The 22557-nt window shown below is 46.7% G+C and overlaps 4 protein-coding genes across 4 annotated transcripts; 2 read left to right on the forward strand and 2 right to left on the reverse strand.

The window, feature by feature from the left end:
• Nucleotides 1-897: 897 nt before the first annotated feature.
• Nucleotides 898-11246, reverse strand: BHQ10_005137 (uncharacterized protein; the record flags this gene model as incomplete). Its single annotated transcript, XM_040877580.1, has 11 exons — nucleotides 898-1191; nucleotides 1251-1445; nucleotides 1502-1907; nucleotides 1977-2002; nucleotides 2069-2272; nucleotides 4596-4903; nucleotides 4961-5390; nucleotides 5449-5489; nucleotides 9992-10536; nucleotides 10592-10916; nucleotides 10985-11246. The coding sequence occupies 11 exons, from the start codon at nucleotides 11244-11246 to the stop codon at nucleotides 898-900; spliced, it is 3036 nt and encodes a 1011-aa protein (XP_040733641.1).
• Nucleotides 11247-12574: 1328 nt separating this feature from the next.
• On the forward strand, nucleotides 12575-16026 carry BHQ10_005138 (uncharacterized protein; the record flags this gene model as incomplete). The annotated part of the gene is made up of 2 exons (XM_040877581.1): nucleotides 12575-13026; nucleotides 13074-16026. 2 exons carry the CDS (start codon nucleotides 12575-12577, stop codon nucleotides 16024-16026), a joined length of 3405 nt encoding a protein of 1134 aa, XP_040733642.1.
• Nucleotides 16027-18550: 2524 nt separating this feature from the next.
• BHQ10_005139 (uncharacterized protein) lies at nucleotides 18551-19712 on the forward strand (the record flags this gene model as incomplete). Its single annotated transcript, XM_040877582.1, has 3 exons — nucleotides 18551-18641; nucleotides 18704-18858; nucleotides 18930-19712. The coding sequence occupies 3 exons, from the start codon at nucleotides 18551-18553 to the stop codon at nucleotides 19710-19712; spliced, it is 1029 nt and encodes a 342-aa protein (XP_040733643.1).
• Nucleotides 19713-19861: 149 nt separating this feature from the next.
• Nucleotides 19862-22159, reverse strand: BHQ10_005140 (uncharacterized protein; the record flags this gene model as incomplete). Its single annotated transcript, XM_040877584.1, has 1 exon — nucleotides 19862-22159. The coding sequence occupies one exon, from the start codon at nucleotides 22157-22159 to the stop codon at nucleotides 19862-19864; it is 2298 nt and encodes a 765-aa protein (XP_040733644.1).
• Nucleotides 22160-22557: the final 398 nt, after the last annotated feature.

Below are 22557 nucleotides of genomic sequence, written 5' to 3' on the forward strand. Positions count from 1 at the left end.
TTTCTTTGCTTTGCACACATCGCATGCGCGGGTGACTTTGCGTCTCTTGTTTGAAGACGAGGGCGCATTCTGTGGCTGATCATCCTGGCTAGGAGTTGAATTTCTTCGTGCCATAATTACGTTCCCTGGCTCATTGTCTCAAAGTATGTCATTATTTGACCAGGACATGCCGATTTCGGTTGAAAGCTAGTTGGTGTTGCATGCAAAGGTAAGATAGGAAAACAGGGCGGGTCGAGCGCGCCAAAAATGGAGTTCCTGGGCGACATCCGAGTATCAACCGCAGGCTAAGGTTAGCGTCGATCATGGAATCGATCGTCAATATGAAAATGGATAATTTCTCGTTATATTGTGATTTTTCCTATTTTCCTGAGTAAAAATTTGTCGCTATGGTTCTGCACATCCCGTGATGTGCGACGATTTGATTGAGCATTTTGTGGAAGATGAATAGAGGAAATGGTGTAACCAAGAGTCCGAAATGAGTAGGAAGAATTTTATACTTGCTACACATGTGTTATAGAAGTACAATGGCTCGCGGTACTCAGAAAGCATCATCCATTGGTCAAATCCAAATCAATACCATCAAACACCATTCGTCATGAAAAAATAGTATATTTTCTGTTTTCTAAAGAAATAGAAAAGAAAAGGGAAAATACAGGAACATTGAATGACCGATCGCAGCCATCAGAAAAGGGTATAAACAGTAGTGTGGTATCATAGTATCAGAATCCGTCAGATCAGGCAAACTGGTGAGCCGGTCGCCAGAGTGTGTTCATTTATGTAAATTTGCAAAGCGTACAGGGTATATGTATGTGTTCCAAGGAATTTGTTCCCAAAAAGCTCGGGGTACCATGCTGCAGACGGCGGTTGAGCTCTTCGAATGACGAATCGCAAAATCAATTAATCAATCATCATACGATTAGGCAGGGTCTCTCCATGAACTCTGGAGCCCAACTCGGTAGATTTTTCGTCATCATCAGTTTTGCGTCGTGTCATGATGTGTGGTTTCAGACCCTTGTGGAAATTCGCCGTACAGACGATGGCGTTTACGATTGTTGCAATGATCAAGAGGATGGTGATAACGGCAAAGAAGGTCAATGATCGTCGAGCGGCAATATACTCGAAATATCGAGATGGTTGGTACATGCGTACGAGCTTGAATAGGAAATAGGCCAGGCCACCGATATAAAGTGTCTAGAAACCAATGTAAATATTTGCCCAGAATGTAATCGTGATGCATGATTGAAACTCACAATGACAGCGCACATGCCGAGTGTGTTCTCTCGTCTCGTGAAGACTGCAGCAAAGAATAAAATCAAGATGGTCACTGGAATAGCAGCCAGAGTCAAACCAAATTCGACATCGGTTTTCCCAGTTACGATAACGACGAATTGGACGGTGAAACCCAAGAAGAAGAAGAAATCAAACTTCAACAAGGCAATGTAGATCTATTGTGCATTAGAGGAGGAAGCTGCGAGAGAGGGCATCGGACGAAGGTAAATACCTGGTAAGTCAAATACCGCCTCTTCATACGCAAATCGGCACTGATATGCTTATAAATTGTCCACGCAAATTCGTCATAGAGCTTCCAGGTCAAAAATGCTAAAATGATCGAGCCGAGCGCAATTATAACAGGGATTGCGACTAAGACTGGTCTGGTCTGCTGATAGAGGCCCGCATCCAAGGATACCTGTTCGATCTGCAAAGCGCCGTAGATGAGCAAGCCGACGTTACAGAGACAGATTCCAATGATCTGAATTGTGTTTTTGAGACGCAAAGCGTCGTAGACCAAAACTAATTCATAGATAAAACCGAAAAGGTACAGCGAGAGAAACGTCGGAAGGGTTCTGGAAGAACTGGCGGAGTTGTCAAAGTGCGCATGATTGATTTGGAAGGTCGCAAAAACATAGCTGTAGCACCCGTCAGTACCTAGGTATACTCTGTACATAGATCAGTGTAGCGCAGATGAAGAAACGTACGACTCAAGACCGAGGATGATAGCTGCCTGGACCACAGAAGTCACAACAAACAGCCATGTCCACTTTGTATTCGGAAGATACATTCTGCTTACTGGCTCCGGTCCATGGACCTGTCTGTAGCCTTGACGTTCGGGAAATGGACCGCCTGAGGCACGATAGGAAGTGTCGTACGCTCCTCCGAGCAACGAGGCTCGGGACTGCGATGAAGGAATTTTGGAAACTTGCTCCGTCGACACGGAGCCAGATCCGTTAAGAGGAACGTCTAGGGTAGAGGCGGCCGTTTTGGCGGTATCCCACTAAGTCAAGTGAGATCAGAGTCACACAAGGTGATTATGGTTGTAGCCGTAAAAGTGTATCAATTCCAAGTGCGATAATGAAAGATGGGATGGTTTTTGTGCTTTGTTGACAGATTGTCCGGTAGCCGTCGGTCTGAAACAAGAGGTATGGAGCACAACGGTCGGGGTGGTCTATGCGGGGAGACAGTCCAACGGATACTGAGACGAACTCTTGGGGGAACGAGCGACGACACGGATTGATGCGAAGGTTCCGTTGTTGTTGTTGTTGTCGTGTATCACAGTACAGGAATGCCTGTGATATGAGTACTATGAACAATGTTGGTGATAACGAAGGACGATGAACGACAGCAAAGAGTTGAAGATGGAGAAAAGTTTTGGACCGCGCTAAGTCTGAGAAGCCAGAAATAAGCAGTCAAACAAATTAATTATGGAATATGGATGCCTCACTGCCTCAGGCGGTGGAAGGGGACGGTGGGTCAGTGGGCCTTTGTCCCACTCTCTGACCTTCCGTACTCCGGTTCCTGGACTTCACACAGTCAAGAGTGTCAAGTTGTCAGCTTAGCAATATTAATCATGCACCGGTCAGAAGCCAAGATAGACAGCAGAACCGTCCTTTATAGACACATCAAACAGATGCATGATGAGACGAAGGCTTGAGGCTGGGTGTTGTTGGAATGCCTGCCCCAATCGACCAATTTTGGGGGAGGCTGAGACAGTTGGAGTGACATGGCCCAGCAGGACTAATCAGAGTTCTGGAAAATCGCTCTTTTCGGCCTGCTGTGTGTCTTACTCTGCATTGCCATTCACGTCTAGTCTGTGCGACATATCTCGTGAAAATCAGAATCCAAGTCGGACATTCACGAGGTACCAGGCACGTAATGTATGACCAGGCTTGAAGTCGCATTGCTTTGGACTCTTCGGGTGCTCCGAGAACAGACCATGAACCACGCTTTGGTTCGAAATGCGCCACAGTAATCCATCATTCAATTCCTAGTCTCAAAGACAGGCCAGGCCACCCCGAAGGCTAGTGACATGTGTTTATTCATGGCAAGGCTAAACTATGCCTCGCTCCAGCCTCCATAGCCACAGTAGAGTCAACTACATATCTACGTATCTCACTTTAACATCAACTCATCAGATATTACCTCGCGCATTCATGGTCATCTCAAAGTTAGTGTAATTTTTTTTTTCGCTAGCAGAAGCCGCGTAAACGGCAACACAGCATGCCCCTTTTTTCTGCGCTCACGTGTCACTTTTGTTGGAAGTTCCACCTCTGATGCCTGAGGCAGTAAAACTAACCAATTTGCGTCGCTTGAGCCACCCAATGAAAACTCTAAGACCGGTCGAGCGGTCACCAATTAAGTGGCAGAAAAATATCACACTACAAAAAAGATTGACTGACTCACCTTTTACTTCCTCTTCCTCTTCTTTCTCTTAAGCGTCGCCCCCTTCAATGCTGCGTTTCTTTGCTACAAACAACAGAAGTAATTCAAGTCTCCCGGCTTCTTTACACGCTGCACACTATGCAAATGAGAAATTCGGAGTATTCTTCAACCTATATCAACTCTTTTTCCGTCTTCTCGAACAGAGAAGGGCGAAAGAAAGAGTAGAACTGCCCGTGAGGGTCCAGCGCGATAGGTAGCGCTCGCATCTCGGCATCAGAAACTTCGAAGAATTCTCTCCTCTGGAGGAATTACTTCATGGGAGAGCCGATGCGAAGATTGTGTCCGTAAAACACTTTAGTGCAATACGCAGCATATCCAGCTTATGTCCTGCCTATTTCATACCTATTCAACTGTTGCCTTTGTCATGAAGGATTCATTGGATAGCTGAATTGGGGGGATTGGATATCATTCGATTCCGATCATTCTGTTGGGGGCGACGCTTCACCTTTTTCTTTTTGATGTGAGTGGTTATCTATACTCTTGAGCGAGGAGAGGGAGGAATCTTGTCATCAGAATGCTACTAATTATTTCTTCGTGCCAAGGATGTCCTACGGATTGTATTTAATTAAGTAATCTTAATACCCTAAATTCTTCGGAATACTAGTGTTCATGAATCAAATAAAATAAATAAAGCGCCAAATTCAAAGTATCAGCGCGCTTGGAATCATAGCAACAACAGACAGTGCATGACTAGTGACCTGGTTTAGCTCACAAACTATCAATCCCGACATGAACCATTTCATCCCTATTCACTAGTCTTTTGATATTTCGTAGAATAACCATTACGCCGATGCGGAAATGAAATCGTTTATTCCTCGTCGCCGATCTACGAATCATGTGTTAGTCAAGCTCTGAAGGGGCAAAGGGGTGAGGCTTACCTTTGGAGCAAGGAAAAATCGCAAGTGACCACTGGCAGCACTGCCGCTGCTTCCTGCCAGACTATATTCAACCTGCAGAGGAACTTCCTGAGAAAGGCAAAGCTTGACCTGGCCAGACAAAGCAGTGGCCTTGCAGAAGTTGACGAGGTACTTGAGAGAGAAGGTGAGAGCGACAGGCTCAGTGAGTTGAATAGAGACGTTTTTGTTGGGGTCCTCGACGTTCGTATGTTGGCGAATAGTCACGGCACCGTTGCCAATGTCACCTTGGCAGGAGAATTTGATGCCTTCCTTTGTAGCCTCGATGACAACTGCAGAGAACAATCGGTATTAGCTTGATAGCAATAACAAAAAAGATAGGGACGTACCAGACTCAGACAGCGCATTCAAATCTCTGCAAATTCGCTGGAACTCTGCAGAAGGCATTGAGACAGTAGCCGCATAATCCGTCTCAGGAATAGCCAAATGCTCTTGGTCAATATCCATAAGCTTAATGTCATACTCGCTCAAACGGTCGGTCTCTGAACTCTCAAACATAAGGTTGACCACATCTGGGGAGTCCTCTGCCTTCAATGTCAAAATATCCTCGTTTTGAGCAGCGCGCAGAACCTTGGTGAGCGAGACAAGGTTGATGCCGAGAGCGACTGTGCGATCACATCGGAAGGGGCTGAAGGCGTCTGCGTTCAACATCATGGAGACCAGGGCAACGTGTGAGTTGTCCATCGCTTGGAGGGCGATGCCGGAGTCATTGCAGTCGAAGTTGCAGTCTTGCACGAGATCTTTGATGGCATCGACGACCTGTATGGTTGATCAATTGTCAGTCTTTGCTTTGCCTGAATGTATGAGATATACGCACCCTTTTGAGGAGACCGGCCTGTTCTAAGCGTGCTTCAAACACTACAAAACAGATTAGTCCTGAGCATTGTGGGTGATCAACCAGGGAGTCGCAACTGACTTTTGATGTGTAGCTATGAGTAATCGAGATTTATTGAGAAATATACTCGTAGCGTTCGTGAGAAGCTGTGTTGCAGGTATAAAGCAAGAAATAGGTCGTGAGTGTGTATGTAGTTGGTAGCTGCGAATGTCGAGTCGAGCTTAACGAGATGGCAGAGAAATAACGTGAGGGGCGCGTTTGGTGGGGATCCTTTTGGCGGTGCGACGCGTTTCGCGTCGTTCCTATGTTGCCTTTCTAGGTCTAGCGTCTCGTGATCTTATAGCCAATCCCTTTCTCCTATCACCTTCTCTTTTACTTCATGGCTTCAACAGAGAAAAGGGAGGAATTTAACATGGACAGTATTATACTCAGGTCAAATCCATGTCACTCCGTTTTTACCCTCCTATCCCAGTGTCAGACTTGCCTTGATTACACAAAGTCCAAATGGACAGGTGTAGGCTGTAAACCTACCCGTTCTTTACTAGGTCAGTTAAATACTCTGCTACTGACACCGAGATTAATATCGGTCGATTTTATTCAAAGGGTTCGCAATCAGGGTGGTAAATTCCACTTTAAAATGGTGCTACAGGCAAGCTCTTGCGTGGATTGGCTTGTGCTAGAACGGATCTGCGTCTGAAGAACTGTTTTTCACGATGCTGACTGATGCTCTGTTATTTGCTTCAGAGGGAATCAGAGTTCGATCACAATATCATCAGGTCATATCAACAACTAACAGTTCGTTCCAATCCAGTGACCATGGCATATTCACCAGTGGTATGCGCTGGAAATAACATTTTATATGCTGCTTATATGGTCTCGACGTGTTGCCGACATTCGTTGTCGCCTCTTTGAGCGAAGCGAAGCGAATCTCGCATCCGGGCCCGTGCTAGGGATTCATCTAGTTGGCTCTTGGCCATACATGTCTGACTAACACCTAAAGTATCTATCAAGCTGACTGAAGAAGTCTGTGTACCACGGACTCTGTCTTACAATATCTGTGGATGCGACGACACATTCCAATATCAAGTCCGTCAACTCGATGGAACATGTGTGTTGGCCGGTCTGTCAAAAATAGTTGCGCATCACAATGACTACCGCGCCTTCGAAGCGGCTCATATATGCCCACTTGAGCGGGAGGGCCTACCGATTCGTGAGAGTTTTCAAAAAGGATCAATGACGAGATAGAGGATGTCTCCGTCTTCACAAAAAATCAATTTTGTCTAGTCCTGCAGCATAGTAATCAACTGAGCTTTGACGGCCAGGCTGTCTCTGTTGATTTTGATGTAGGTATACTAATCCGCGGACATCGTTATTCCTGATTAATGCTTTGCCTTCAGGATGACTATGAAATTCTCTGATTTTTACCATGCTTCTTCGATATCGATGGAACCGTACTGAATTTAATCTATCGTAACCCTCACGAGATCCACGCCGTATATCAGATGCGCTTCTACGACGGCATTTCCGTTATAAGATAGTTGCGAACACGAAAGCGATAAGTCATCCGTGTTTTTTTATTTTCTGTCGCATGTCAAGTATGATTCGGGAAAGACAGGACTGGCCAAAATTAAAGGAGAGGTTCGAAGTGAAATGGTGTTCAAATTATAGAGCTTCTCACAATGAAGGTAAACCCCGACCATGTATCACGAATATGGAGTCTCGTCCAATTCTAGATTCTGGACTTCAAATTCCCTTCGCTTCAATATGTCAATATAGGAATGAGAATGCATTCAATTTACGAATTGATCTCATTAGTGATCAACGAAAGTAGCATTTGATTCTAGTTTATCATAATCCGATATAGGGTTGATTTGAACATGAAATCATCTTCTACCTATTTTCTATAGCTAGATTCCATTGATTTATTTAGTTGAGTTCCGTACTTGATAAGGACCCAATTACCTACAGATAACTAGGTCCTTACCGTAGAAACCGTGCTAGATCCTAGAAGCAGAATCAATTGCAAAAATCAGAATTACATTTCAAAGGCACCACCGCATTCCAGTAACTCTATGCTTTCAGTATACTGTTGTAGCTAATCAAGATTCCCTTCTTCAATGAGCTGTTAGGCTCCAGCCTGCTATTCGGAATCATGTTAACCTCGGTTACTCCATCGTGGTGTCTTGCTCGGAGTCAAGCATAGCGATCTCCAGTTCCTTCCCAAATAGGAAATCTGTGACATGCCGTGACTCCGTTCGGAGTCGAGCAAGGTATAGACCGACCGCGTGTGTTGCATGGTGTTACATCAATACCTTCATTTGGAATATCTTCATTTGCTTTCTTACGTATCCTGGCGGCCGAGATGGTCCCGTCGAGTCCCATCGTGTGTCGCCACTGCTGTGCCACATCTCAAACATTGGACCGCATCTCGGGACCTTATGCCAAGTGCAATTTACTATTCCTCCGTAAATCGCAATTTGAAGATCGTGGATGATCTGACGCTAGTCTCGGAATTTTAATAAGTCTTTGGTGGATCGTCCTAATTGTTTGCCAGCCTAGAGGAGGCGAAGGACTAGCCATAAGGAATATGGAAACCTCGGGTAATCCACAGTTATACTGGAACATGAACAAATTCATGACTCATGGCCGGGGTCAAGAACGCCCCTTTCAGGGACCCTTGTTTGGCGTGGAGGCCCTTTTTTCTGCTCTTAAAAATTCCTTCAAATTTGGGCATCTTGTTCATCGGTGTAGTCTTCTCTGTTGCCCAAACAAATTGCTCCCCATAGGATCTGTCTGTCGAGGCGTGGATCCGGGACCCCGCGAGTGTAAATATCTAGTTTCAAAGATCAAGATTGAATGAGTTGTCACCGAGCGAAGTGGGCAGTGATGGAAGGTTATAGTTTAGTGCGGCGCTGCAATGTCTCATCGGCGGCTAGGTGGTAGTAATTGCTGGACTAACTCGATTTAGAGTTTTATGAAGCTAATAAAGCGGCTAAATATAGAGGGCTTGATATAGTGGTTTAGGGCTCGGTAGCCCCCGTGATTGGGCTGCTTGTGTATCCCCAACAGTATCAACTCGAGTCATGACCTCGCTGGTTGGCAGGTGTTCTACGGATACCCCATGCATATTTCATGCTATCATTGTCACAAGGGTTTTCCTTGTCTGGTATGACGACCACGTAGCAATTCAGCTCTGGGGACTTTTCAGAGGCATTTTTTCATTGCTTATGAAGTAATGACCCTGAGACATGGAGAATTTAGGTCGCTGGATTGGAAAGATGGGGGAAGCAAGTGGTATGATGGAAAGTCTTCAATGGGACAGGGGGCGCTTATAAGTAGACAGCAGAAGGAGAAAAAACTACTACCAACGACTGTGCCACCAACAGAGAAGACCGTTATCAGTTTCAGAGACTTGTAATCCATTGCTCCTATACTATTTTCGGTGCGAGAACATCCTTTCAAGTCTTCAACCCTTGGTGACTGATAAATAAAGCATAGGATATCTCTATACCTTCGTCGTCAAAATGATGAGTCAAAGCTGGATGGCTCTTGCGGGCCTCTCTTTTCTCCTCGCACGTCCCAGCTGGGCTACGCAGTACGATTCGTACTCCTTTTACGACAATGAGTGCTACGGAGATCACTCGGCAACGTACGTCATGGATTTTTTGGGAAGGACAGATGAAACTACATATCCCGGCGGACACTTCGTTGACGTGACAGATGCATGCGGACCTGGAAACTGTTTCGCAATCACCTATAGCGACGAATGCAACGCCTGTCTCGTTTATTATGGCAGTGGATGCTACAACATCAATTTGGGGTATCAGCCAACGATGTTTGAGGCATGGTGTGAACCATGCGATGACGTTCCTTCTGCCAAATGTGCGAATGATTGCTTCTAGGAGAATGGCGGAGGAATTCCAGTGATGGAGTCCCTTTGTGACTATGATGAATACAAGTATGACATTACGACACAGAGCGCTGGGATTGCAAAGGATTGCACACTTATTTACTTATAAGAGATAATATGGAAGTACATGGTATACAGTATATAGCCTAAGACGCTAGAGAGACCGGGTATATAAGCTTCATAGTGTATTTAGTATTCTATGGCAGTTTACCGTGATAACCAAATACTACTATAAGGCTAAGTCGAACGTCCAACTCTGACTTATCTTGATACCAAAACTGAACAAGAGACCTATCACTGTGGGAAAAGCAAATCGGAAGATACACATGGCTTGTTAACTCACTTAGTATGGAAAAAGCTCATTCATCGCAGTATAATGTGTTTATAAAAAGCCGAGTAATGACGAAAATCTCAGTCTAATCCGCTGAACCTTCGGGTAATTGGAAGCACGACATCCCGCAACATGAGAAAAAAAGTCAAACACAAATTTTGAGATTCCAGTCACCCAGCTCTATTTCTATGGCAAGGAGTTGATGTTCCCTCTAATGACCACATCTTAGGCGCTAGTAGGCACGGCAGAGCCAGAAGGGAAGGAAGATGGCATGGTTCCGTTACCGGTAGACGTTGAATTAGAACCACCGATGGAACCTGAGCTCTCATTCTCATGACCACCGTCAGCCTCCAGGTATGCAGCGATGTTGTAGTAGGAGTTGTCAGTGTAGTCAGCGGATACATTGACTCCGATCTGAATCCACGCGAACAAGCCATCGGTGATATCGTCGCCAAGGTACAAGTACTCGGGGAAAGGATCGTAGTCGTTCTCAGCTTGCACAATGCTCCACATGTCGTCTGCATTCGTGGTGATGGCTTGTGTGTTGGTGTTGTATGGATAGGTATCCTCTACGGCTGAGCGGAGCACCTCGTTCCAGAACAGTTGGCCAATGTGTGTGACTGATCCGCTGTCTAGGGCTAGGGTGCCATTATTGTTGACAGTCACGTTCATATGGGCGAGGAGATGAGTGTGAGTTGCTCGTCCCTCGTAATGACCAGGGAAGATAGTCTCAAATGAGGCGACACCATCTTCGTCGGTGACCTGGATGCCACGAAGATAGGTGGAATTCCATCCATCTGCGGCATAGTTACCGCTCTCGCTGATGCCACTGTTTTACGATATTAGTAACGATCTCCGACAATTCGTATATATGGTTTGCTCACCTGTAGACACCAGTTGCATTGGCATTCCAGATATCGACGTAAATATCAGGCACAGGCTGACAGGTGCTGATATCCAAGTATTGAACTTCAAGGTAGAGGTCAACTCCGTCGGAGTATTCGTCCTCCTTGACGTTCTTCCTAATCATCTCTCCCCAGACATAGTATGGTCCATCGGTGACCTCTGGGGTCAAGATGCAGCTGGTATTAGCTGCAAACACAGCGGTCTCCGCGGTGTCCGAGGTGTATGCGTAGGTGCCTGTCTGATTGTGGTTGATAGCCTCATACGTCTCGAGAGTCGCAAGGTCACGGCGGAACTTTTTAGCCTCTGTGCTTATAGTCAGCTCAAAACGAAGCTTTTGGAATAGAAAATGGCATGTATGGGGACCAACGTACTCGACTTGATATTACGCTTCTGACGTAGTTCACGGGCGACATTTGAACGGCGAGCAATATTGCGCGCGTGAAGGTTTCTAGCCGCGAGACTGTCGGAGCATGCACCCAACGAGCGTTTAGCAGCAGAGGCCATGACATTGCGGGCATGGATCTCGCGCTTCATTGCTACGGCGTCATGCGTCTCGCCGGGATGAGCGAAAGAAGAAGAGATCAGGCAGGCAGCCGCAATAGCGAACCCGGTAATCTTGGAGAATCCAACCATCTTGCTGGTTTTTAATATTGTTTTCTAGACAAAAAGGGGAGGAAATTGGTGATTTTTCTTGATGATAGAATCGATGCAGAAGCAAATACTGTTGGTAGACGGGCATCGATGAGATTTTTATATCTTAGACAGTCGGTATTTACACTGATTATCCTCTGCTCCATCCCCTTTGAGCTGCCGCGTCATGATGGCATCTGTTTCCCGTGTCTGTCTCTCCATCTAGGCAGTCGCTGTGAAGCGTCGTAGCTATGAATACGACAAGCAGTGGACAAATACCGAGCGATGTTGTCAATTGATGTCTTGTCATTGGTAGATCGCCGCGTCAACCATTACGAAGCTCAAGCTTGGCACTCTCCATGAAACAAACCCACCGCTCTGTTCCAACTTGTTTCTATCTGAAAAGAGCCAAAATTATGCATAAAAACTAGCGAATCCCGGCGGTGCAGATTGGTATTACGTATCATGCATAGCACGCAGATTTATAGGGCGTTGTTGGAGCTGATGGAGCCAGGCGCCGGAGTGTAAMCCCTMCCAGCCGGTAACCCAGCCTAGGCCCAATCGAGTTTGGAATTGCTGGTCCAAGGTTAGAAAGATGAGAATGCCCTGACATATAGGTAGCGAGAAAAAGGGGAAATCAATAATGATGAGCGAGGGTTCCATAGCGGCGCATATAAACAATTGTTCTAAAGCCTTATTTATAGTACGTTGTCCAAAAGTACACAGTGACACTACGCCGTGCCCGTTGCAAGATATCATTTTGTGCCTGCTTCATGCTTCATCCGGCATTTTCAATTGATGTAATACCATCGATCTGTGTAAATCTCGCAAAGGTCAATAACGTAGATTAATCTTGCCTTTCCGTTCACTTCCGGTTTACCAGGCCGCTTTCTCTTCGTTTCAGGGCCACAGGTTAGGTTATTCTCGGCATTTAGCACCCACCTTGGTGTTCTACCCCTCAACATTTCAATTCCATCATACTATGTAGCAAATTCCTCTAATAGATCTACGATAATTGAATTGTGTCAAACCCAAAGCTCTAGTCATGTCGTAGTGCACAACCACAATTCAAGCACAGCCTCAGCTTGAACAGGGGCCATCTAATTGCAGCCATTCAGAGCTCGCATCTAACAGCGGCACAGCCCCAAAAGAAAATAGTCAGCCATGAGCGATCAATCATGTTGGAGAAAACGTTGTGCATTGACACGATGCTCTGTGTCTTGGAAACAGGGAGTTTAAATATTAATTTCTCTGTTCGTTCGCAGTAATTTATGAAACGGCAAGGCTTGTGAACAATTGATGTCTGCCCTCTACTGGTAATCATCGACGAGATGGATCCTCTGTCCGCCTTGGGTGCCATCAGCGCAGCGCTACAAGTCGCTCAAGTCATCGGCCAGACGATCGCTGGGCTGTCAACTCTCCGAGGAAAATACGAAAATGCGGACCTCACCATTCGTTCCATGATAGGTGAATTGACTACGATCAAGGCCGCCCTCATCCAATTGCATGACTGGGCGAAATATAATGCAGAAGTCAATTCTAGCCCCAGAGAGTATGAAGAGTCTGTTACTGTCGCAATTATCGGTTGCAGTGAGGTTATGGAAGTGCTATCGGGCAAAGTTGCTGAGCTCACAATCAATGTCAATGGACATGTCGATTTGTCCGTCTTCGCCTTCAGAACTCGCCTTCAAGTACTCTGGAATGAGCAGCTGATGAGTAGTTTGCAAGAGCAACTACGTGGTCAAGTTCGTGCTCTAAATTTGCTACTGCAAGCTTGCCAATGGTGAGATTTGAGATTATTACATTCATAGTCTTTTCTGACATTAATAGTCGGACCTCCACCGAACAACTTGAACTTCTTCGCCGGGCGGAAAATCGGCACATAATTCAAAAAGTAGCCGACGATACTATCACGCTCCGGAGTACAATTGGCAGCGCTGCGGGCTCCCAAGTTGACAGTCTTTCGATTAACGGACGACAACTGTCGTCTGTTGGCGAGACGGAATTTGAATTCGATAGTGCATTAAGGAGTACTTTAGCATATCAACGACAACAGGGGCAATTCCGGAGAGCTCGAATTGAATCGGCTCTATCCCAGTATTATCTAGAAGAGGATGTTGGATTGCGTCGAGGACCGTCTGTGGCAGTATCCAATACTGCGAGTGACGAAGGATACGTTAGTCGCAATGTGACGCCTAGTCATTCACTCTCGCTGAACACGTCCATACGTAGAGGTCCTTCCTTGGGCCCGAACGATTCGATCATTCCAATTAATGCACGCAGTAACAGTGTTTCTTTTGGTACACAACGAAATCAGCAGCAAAACCCTGGCGTTCGTCGTTGGGTATCTACCAATGACGCCGCTACGTTACCATCGCCCACGGGCTCAAAAAGGGAGAAACTCTTGTCCAAGTTGAACCTGACCCGGCTGAACACTTCCAGTCGAGCAAATTTGGCCCCCTTCCAATCGCGAAATCCAGCCATCGGCCCCATTGTGGGATCGACAAGAGGTCGACGAGGCCGCGAAAGTGAATTTACCACAAGCATTGATTTAAATACACAAGCTGGTCGCAATGCTCCAGATATAGTCAAAGCAGCACAGTCCGGTGCACGCTACGATGTTGAAAGACTGATAGGGAGTGGCCATAATATTGAAGAATTGCATCTGCATACCCGGCGGAATGCTCTCATGGTCGCCGCCCATTGTGGAAAGGACGACATCGCCGATTTGTTGATTCAGAACAATGCACAATTAAATCGCTCTGATTCATCGGGCTCAACGGCACTTCATCTTGCCGCATCTCGTGGCCATGTTAATGTGGTGGAACTACTTGTCATGGAGGCAATAGATATCGAGGCTGAAACTCGGCTCGGGAGAACAGCTCTTTGGATTTCAGCTAACAATGGGCATTTGCTGACAACGCAAATGCTGCTCGAAAAAGGTGCCAAGGTCAATTCTCGAGCTGATAATCAAATGACTGTACTGCATGTCGCAGCTCGGGAAGGAGATTTCGAAATCGCCAGCTTGCTGGTAAGTTATGGCGCTGACATCGATGCAAGAGACGCTTCCATGATGACGGCTTTGCATTATGCAAGCGAAGGTGGCTATGTGAAAGTCATGGAGCTTCTGCTAAACAACAAAGCGAACGTTGACGTGGCGGGGAGTGAACGACGAACGCCGCTTATATGCGCCGCAGCGGCCGGGCAATTATCAGCTGTTCAACTGCTTCTGAAACGGAAATCAAATTTCAAAGGTGTAGATGAGGATGGGATGACCGCTCTTCACTGGGCAGCTTTTAATGGGCATGTCGAGGTTGTGGATTATCTTATCCGTCAGTCACGCAGTTCATTAGCACTAATCAATGGCCAAGGGAGAACACCCTTGCATCTCGCGACCATTAACTCACAGTTTGCCGTTGTCGAGTTTCTGGTGCGAAAAAGATGTCCGTTGGAGACCAGATGTGCGGCTGGTTTCAATGCACTGCACTACGCATGCAGGGCTGATAGTGCTGAAATTGCACGGTTGCTCCTAACTTCTGGACTGGGAATTGAGAGCGAGACTAGCATGACACAGCAGCGACCGATTCACTTGTCATCAAAGGACGGATCGGTAAGTTTAATAAAATTGCTATGCGAAAAGGGCGCATCTCTAGAAGTTCGAGACGCAGAAGGAGATCGGGCATTATGCGTTGCCGCCAGAAACGGCCATGTCGCTGCTGTACAAACGCTGTTGGACTTTGGCTCTCCATTACAATTACGCTTTGGTATGCGGTCGCACGAAGACTCGCCACTCTGCTTGGCTGCTAAAGGTGGCTATTTATCAGTTGTGGCAGTGCTCATGAGACATGGGGCCTCTGTGTTGAGCAAAGATGAAATAGGCTGGACTCCGGCTCGCTATGCGGCATACTATGGACATCCAGAAGTATTAGAAGCAATAATAGCAACTGAGCCTTCGGCGCTCTCTTTCTTGGACTTTACTAATTTCTCACCGGACACTGTTGGTGTGACGTCGGGGCTATTAGGATTTTCCCCAGATGCAACTATTCCTCCGGATCGGAGGAGGCAGGTGATTGAAATACTCGAGAGAACTCGTCAGCAACAACCCGCACCAGCATCGTCAATGGATGAGAGATTGGTATCTTCGAGTCAGGATTCGCGCATACATGTCCCTCGCGCTACACCTCATCGTCGCCTTGCTCCAGTGCCATCTCCGTTTTCGAATATTGCTGTTACAGCGGCAGCTGCATCTCCTTGGTTTTCAGCCACGTACGAGCAACTCCCGAATGAATTGCCTGGGACTTTGGAGCAAGGCCTCCCAAGTAGTAGATCTGCAACGCCACCTCATATGCACCGAGGTGAACGCGAGGAGGAAACAGTGTCAGCGACATTTCCTCCACCAAGAGCCACATTATCACCTCGCAACGATCAATTCGGAAGCTATAATGACAACATGAACGACACCGTCACCAATATAGCGCCCGTATCCCTAGACTATCGCCAATCACAAGCCTTCAATCCCTCCACATCCTTACCAGCTGACAAATTAGCTCAATCATTAGCTCAGCTCGATCTGCAGCTGAAAATTGCCGAAAACAACACTTCCTACCAAGACGACGAAGATGTGGACGACGGTGAAGGTGAAGCGGAAGGGGAAGAGGACGCAGAAGAAGCCTCTGAAAATGAAGTCGCCGAACTTGAGGGTGATCTCCCACCTCCTTATCACGCATTTTCAACTCCTGTACTTCGACAGAATAAACAGCACCAACAGCAGCAAATTCCATGAAACAGCCATTGCCTCGAAATATACCACCGGACACTCGTGTCCCAAGGAAATCATATACTGCGTTGTTCACAACGGAGTCAATTAGAAATAGCAGTTCTCAGAGTACATACAGCCAACAACAAGCCAGCACACAGCATATTCCTGATGCTAATGGCACTCCTCTATCCATGACTCTCCAGATTAACCTTTTCCCTCATTTTCGATATTCCGTTTCATTCATTTTTATTATATTATACCCATGTACCGGATCTGGCAGGAGTTCTTGATTTGATATTGGCATTTGCTGGATTCAATATAATGATAGGCTGTCCTCCGTAGCTGATAGCAAGAGATTCGGCAATGGCTTCATGCTTCTCTCCTACCTTCTTGACATCATATTCCGGGCTCGGCGTCCACTGACTGCCGAGGATGTACCAAGAAGAGTTGGCAAATAGATGGTCCATAGCTTTCAGTGTGGGAACTTTAGTCTCTGAAAGGAAGAATTAAAAGAACACTGAATTACTGATATCGCATACAATGAAAACGACTTAGTGTCGCCATCCAATTGCATTCAAGGCCTGAGGTGTGACTTGCCCGATCAGCGTGTTGAATGCGAAGGAGACCATATTGGCAATTGAGACACTTTTCGTTCGAGTCGCTGTATTGAAGATCTCAGCAGGTATAATCCATGACATTGTCCCGGGTGCGCAGAAGTAGAGTTGTAAAGCCATGTGCTTGCTACTATGAAAGCCCAGTGTGTAGCATCTTTAGTTGATGTTGGGGGATACACACTGAGTAGAGCGGTGCCAATAAAGAAGGCTAGTGCGCAGGCCATGTTTCCACCGATTTGCAGTGGTCGTCGTCCGACTCGGTCAAAGAGGAGAAAGAAGATCCGTTGTTCAGAGATCTCTTCCTTGTTAAAGGTGTACTGCAAAGGCACTGACGGTATTCTACAAATGAGTGAGGCAGCCATATCCTATCCATGACGCAGCGAGGGCACTCATCGTTTGTTACAAGGAGATCAGAATTCTTCGAATGCTGGCATGAGCACACTCAGCCTGGAACATCGGCACAACCTCGACGAGGATCCATTTTCCTAAAGCCCGCTATCAAATGACCGACATAGAGCATGCCGACGACTTTGGCTACAGTTTGCAAAGTGCCGCTGACAATGAAAAGCAAGCATCCCAGAACAAGAGATCCGCGTCGACCAAGAGGGTCGCGGAAGCCTGCTGCAAAGAAAAACCAAGGAGGGCACGTAGAAGGGATTTAGAGTCACGAAGACACGACTGGGTAAGGTTACGAAGCTTGCCTGCGATGAACAAGGCGTTTATGGTGCCAGATCCAGTGAACTCGTTCTGTATTAGGGATTGAGAGGCAAAGGAATCGGAGCTGACCACCGAGGCGATGATGCCAGGATCGTAGCCCATATAGAAAAGATCCAAAAGCAGCGAGGAGGGCCAAGCAAAATTGATAGACTTTGGGATACATGGTTTTAGATGTTCGAGGCGTTCAAACTGGGAGGAAATGATGGTTATATTATGTGACCACAGTCACTATTGTACACAGCAGACCGGTAATATATATTTTGACATCCTTTCAAGGTTCTTTATGTGAATCAAGGCTTCCCCAACAATGTGGGGAAAGCTATATCAATTAAACTACCATACATAGTATCTTACTTAAGTTCATTCATGGCTCGCTTTGTAAGCCATGGAATCTTGAGTCGATTATCATACTAACCGGACTTACTCCGAGAACAGCGAAACGAGGGGAAATGCGGCTAATATATCGATATAACACGGCGTGATTCAACCGGTTCGCCTCTTATACCGTTAAAAATTTACCCCAGGGTTTAAAGAATTTGGCTGTTCTAATATAACCGAGCACGAGGGCTTTATAGGTTGCGTTGTGTTGTCTATCATGGCCAACATTGAATCTACGTGATGGACTAATTTATGAATCAAATACAATTCGTGGATTGAAACGAGAGACAGGTAATAGACCAAGCCTAGATGTGAATATGGCTCATTCAAAAGGCAAACGATGCCTGCGCAATGATAAAAATTGGTGCGATATTAGATACTATACAATATTCCTTATCTTCGACCATGTCACATCCATGATTGTACGCATGAAGAAGATTCGGGTAATAGTGTTCGTACTATGAGCAGCAAATGAATGGGCCACAGTGTAGGTATAGCATCGGAGAGACGCCGAGTCTCGACAATGCAGGTTGACACGACGAAGATCGTAGAGTTGCATTCTTCTCCTAGCTTCTTGTCTGGCGTGACTCAATGTTCTTGATCACAATGTCACTACGGATTTGAAATACGACTCCCAGAAACAAGGAACAGGCACCTGCACAGTCTGTGCTGTCGGAGATTCTCCGACAAGGTGATGTCCCTGCTAGAATCGTACGTTTACATAAGTCGGTTCCCATCAGCGCCTCGCTCAACCCAACAAGACACCAGTAAACATACACACACACTCCTAACGCAACCCTTCCTCTTGACGACGAAAAATGGCCCTACAGCTACCTGCAATGGAATACCGCTTCCTCGGCAAAACAGGACTCAAAGTCTCAGTCATCGGACTCGGCAGCTGGCTCACATACGGCGGCCACGTCGAAGATGGTATCTTTAATCCCCTTAGATGAACAGGCTTTCGATGAAAATACTAATTCAAGAATGGGTAGAACGAACGTATGAATGTTTGAAGACAGCCTACGATGCCGGAATCAACTTCTTTGATACCGCTGAAGGATACGAAGGTGGGAAATCGGAGACGATCATGGGCAAGGCTATTAAGAAGTTTGGATGGAAGCAGCAGGATCTGGTGATTTCTACAAAGGTATCAAGCACACCGAAGACTCGTCTTTCGAGAATAAGTCATGAGGAGTTCAATGCTGATACAAGCAACAGATTTACTGGGGCGCAGCAAACGGCAGCCGTAAAGAAGCACTCAATAACCAGGGCTTGTCCCGCAAGCACATCATTGAGGGCTTAGATCTTTCCCTTCAGCGTCTACAACTCCCGTATGTCGATGTCGTATACGCTCACCGGCCCGACCGACAAACTCCCATTGAGGAGAGTGTGCGCGCATTCAATCACGTTATTAATCAGGGCAAAGCCATGTATTGGGGCACATCAGAATGGACTGGCAGCGAAATCGCCGAGGCATGGCGTGTAGCAGACAAGTTGAATTTGATCGGTCCGGTCGTTGAGCAGCCTCAGTATAATCTGCTACATCGCGAAAGAGTTGAGCATGAGTACCGTTGGCTGTATGCTGAACATAGCCTTGGATTGACTGTCTTCTCGCCCTTGAAGCAGGGGATCTTAACGGGTAAATACAACAACGTCAGTGCTCCACCACCCGGCTCSCGACTTGCTGGTGATGGCAAGATCGGCTTCGTCAACGACTTCACAGCAAACTTTGGTGACGAGGCGTGGAGAAAGGCCCTCGCGGTTGTTTCTAATCTCATGCCTATTGCTGAGGAGCTCGACGTCACTCTAGCTCAGTTGGCTCTGGCATGGGCTCTGAAGAATCCGAACGTTTCTTCTTTGATTACGGGTGCATCGAAGCCTGAACAGATATTTGAGAATATCCGGGCTATTGAAGTGGTGCCCAAACTGACCCCAGATATCATGAAGAGAATTGAGGATGCTGCCCAGACTGCCCCTAAGCTGGAACCACTTCGCTATTGACGAGGCAATTTACATGTAGTACATACAACCTTTGCTTGATAATGAAGAAGAGTCTAGTAGTATATTCAAACTTCGAAGAAGCCATCATCGAACCATTACCAAAAATGCGTATCAAAGCCTATAATAAAATTTCAAATCAAATCATCTCATTAGTCTGCCGATTTCGTCTTCCTCGCCTTATCCCAGATACCCTTCGCACCACCAAGGCCGGTGCTCTCATCACTCTCCTCGCCATAATAAACATCCGAATCATCAAAGAACACAGCTGACTGACGGCGCATTTCATCAATAACGCTGCTCCGTCGATGATGATTAGGTACATGGGCAGGATGAGAATTTGAAAATGACGGAAACGAGTGCGTATTTGGGACGCTTAGACGATCGGAAGATAAATCTTCTTCTTCTGGCTCACCCGGTAAGGAGACTATTCTGGTCGCTTCGTCGAGTTGATCGCCTTCCCTTTTCTCTCCGCCAACGTCTCGGTCGTAATCGTCGTGTCGGCGGGAGAGGAGAGGTGACTTATCATGATTCATGCCATTGGGTGAATTCTTCAACAACCCTAGCATTATCAGATTCTCTATTTTCATACGGTTCTGTATAAACTGAATCTTTGGGAATGCGCTTTGTTGTCCGACATGTAGCATACGAGCCAATCGGTCTGCCGAAGGATCAGATAGGATATTCCAGAAATCAGAGGGTACCGATTTCGGCCAGATGGTAATTGTGCCGCTGAAATGTTGTAGCCATATTTGACTCCAGTCCTGACCCAATGGACGCGGCAGAAGCTCCAAATGTCGAAGCACGCGAAGCCATTTGTTCAGATCAAGTTTGATATATTGCTCTACTGCCGAGCCTAAAAACCCGCCTCGCCAGCCTCGGCCTTTGCGATGGGTGACGGGACGGCCGACAGAGCCCCGGGAACTGAAGAAGAATAGGTTGATGTGTGGGTTGACTTGAGAGACGATTGTGAAGTTGACGTTGAAGTGGAGATTAAGTGCTTTGACCGGGATGTCAGTGCGGAGGCTGCCGTCTTTCCATTTGTGACCAAAAGAGTAGGGAGATAAACTGCCGTCTTTGTTCTTTTTCATTAGAACCACGGGATTCAAAATACCGGGTACGGCGGCCGAAGCTATCACTGCGCTCCAGATTACGCAGTCTGGAGATGTGAGATAATTGGCCAAAATGGTGGGCGAATGAGGGTCTGAGGGTACGCATGAAACATTGAGAATTCTTCCCGTGCGCTCAAAAGCTTCTCGGAAAGTCATGGAGCCTCTAGTGAACCAACTGCACTGTCTCGCCCAGTCGAGGGTATCGAAGCGAGCACCAGTCTTCCACCAACGTTTGACCCATGCGGGAAATTTCTCGTGACATGCCCTGATGCGATACGCCAGAGCCGGGATGAGTAGCTGTTTCAATTCTTCGTCCGTTCTGGTAGCCACTAGCGCTGCAACCAATGCTCCCCCAGATGTTCCTGTAATGATTTCTGGCAGGACGCCATTGTCCAAAAGAGCCTTGACCACTCCAAAGTGGTAGTAAGCAAAGGTGGCCCCTCCGGACAAACACAGCGCAGTCCGTCCAAAGTTTGTGTCCAAATGTCGAAAATGACGGTATTTTACTTCCTTGGTCAAGTCCCGTGTGTTGAGTAGCCATTCCAAACATAGATGCACCTCATCAATATATTCCTGCACCAGATGTTTCGTACCCGAATAAGCTTCACTGTAAAGTCTCGGATTCTCAACCCCAACAAAATTATTCTTGACACAAGCTTCTAAAAGCGAGCGAAGATCTTCAACCGCTTCTTCGTCCTGTACACTTCCACTCTGTGTCTCCTTCTCGACTTGTTTCCGCAGCTGCCTGAGCTGTTTCACCACTTTCCTCACCGTCAAATGATCGTAGTAAGCGTATTCATCGTTTTCTTTCCACTTCTCATTGCCAAGATAGGTATCCAGGTTATGTGCTGCGCGCTGCCAATCTTCGTAATTCCGCGTAGAATGTAGCGACCTTCGTAACTTCTCCCGTCGACCGGTCCAGGTTACAAAGTGTTCGTAGAGATATATGTACAGCCGAGTAAGGACATATACAACGCTCAAGATCGCAATCCATGCAAACACAGTCGCTAGAAATGGGTACTTGAGCAGCGTGTATAGAAACCCTTCGCGCGTCTCGTCTTTGGTTCTTCGAGGTGGTTTGTTGGTGGTATTTGATACGGCGCGGGAACGGAACGGTCGTCGGACGCGCTGGCGGATTGGGCGCCAGTCGTTGATGGCGACTAGAGGTTCGACCTCAGGAGCGCTCAGCGCTTTTTCAAATGCACGAAGGTCATCATCCGTGATGAATGGAGTCTCGTAGTCGGGGAGGAGAGATGGATCATACCCTGGTTTGAGGGACTCTTTTCGTTGCAGTGAGGTTGTTGAAGACGAGGGTCTGTCGCCGGAACTCATTGTCATCGTAGGCTAGTGAGCATATTGTGTTGATTGTAGACCATGCTCGATGGATTTGTATCGTGTACATGTTCTGAGAGATCAGACCATGTCAGACTTGATGGTGAAAATGGCATGACGTCGTCACATGGTGCGCCACGGCATGTGGGCCCAGCCACTCTCTGTGGAGTCACCTGAGCTAGGGCATTGAAGTGTGGCTAGTGTACATTAAGCCCTAACCCCCATCAACTCCAAACACATGATTAATTTACATGCTGAATGAGGCTTACAAAAAGTTGCAAGCTTGAAAGTTCCCGGCATGGTCAACCCGCATTGTGATGCCTTGGGAGAGCTACCGACATTGTGAGATTATCGTAAAAATGAATATGTAATGCTTTGCGGCCCGCCTTTGAAACTTATAAGAA

The sequence above is a fragment of the Talaromyces amestolkiae genome (assembly GCF_001896365.1).
Source record: "Talaromyces amestolkiae strain CIB chromosome Unknown scaffold9.1, whole genome shotgun sequence".
NCBI lineage: Eukaryota > Fungi > Ascomycota > Eurotiomycetes > Eurotiales > Trichocomaceae > Talaromyces > Talaromyces amestolkiae.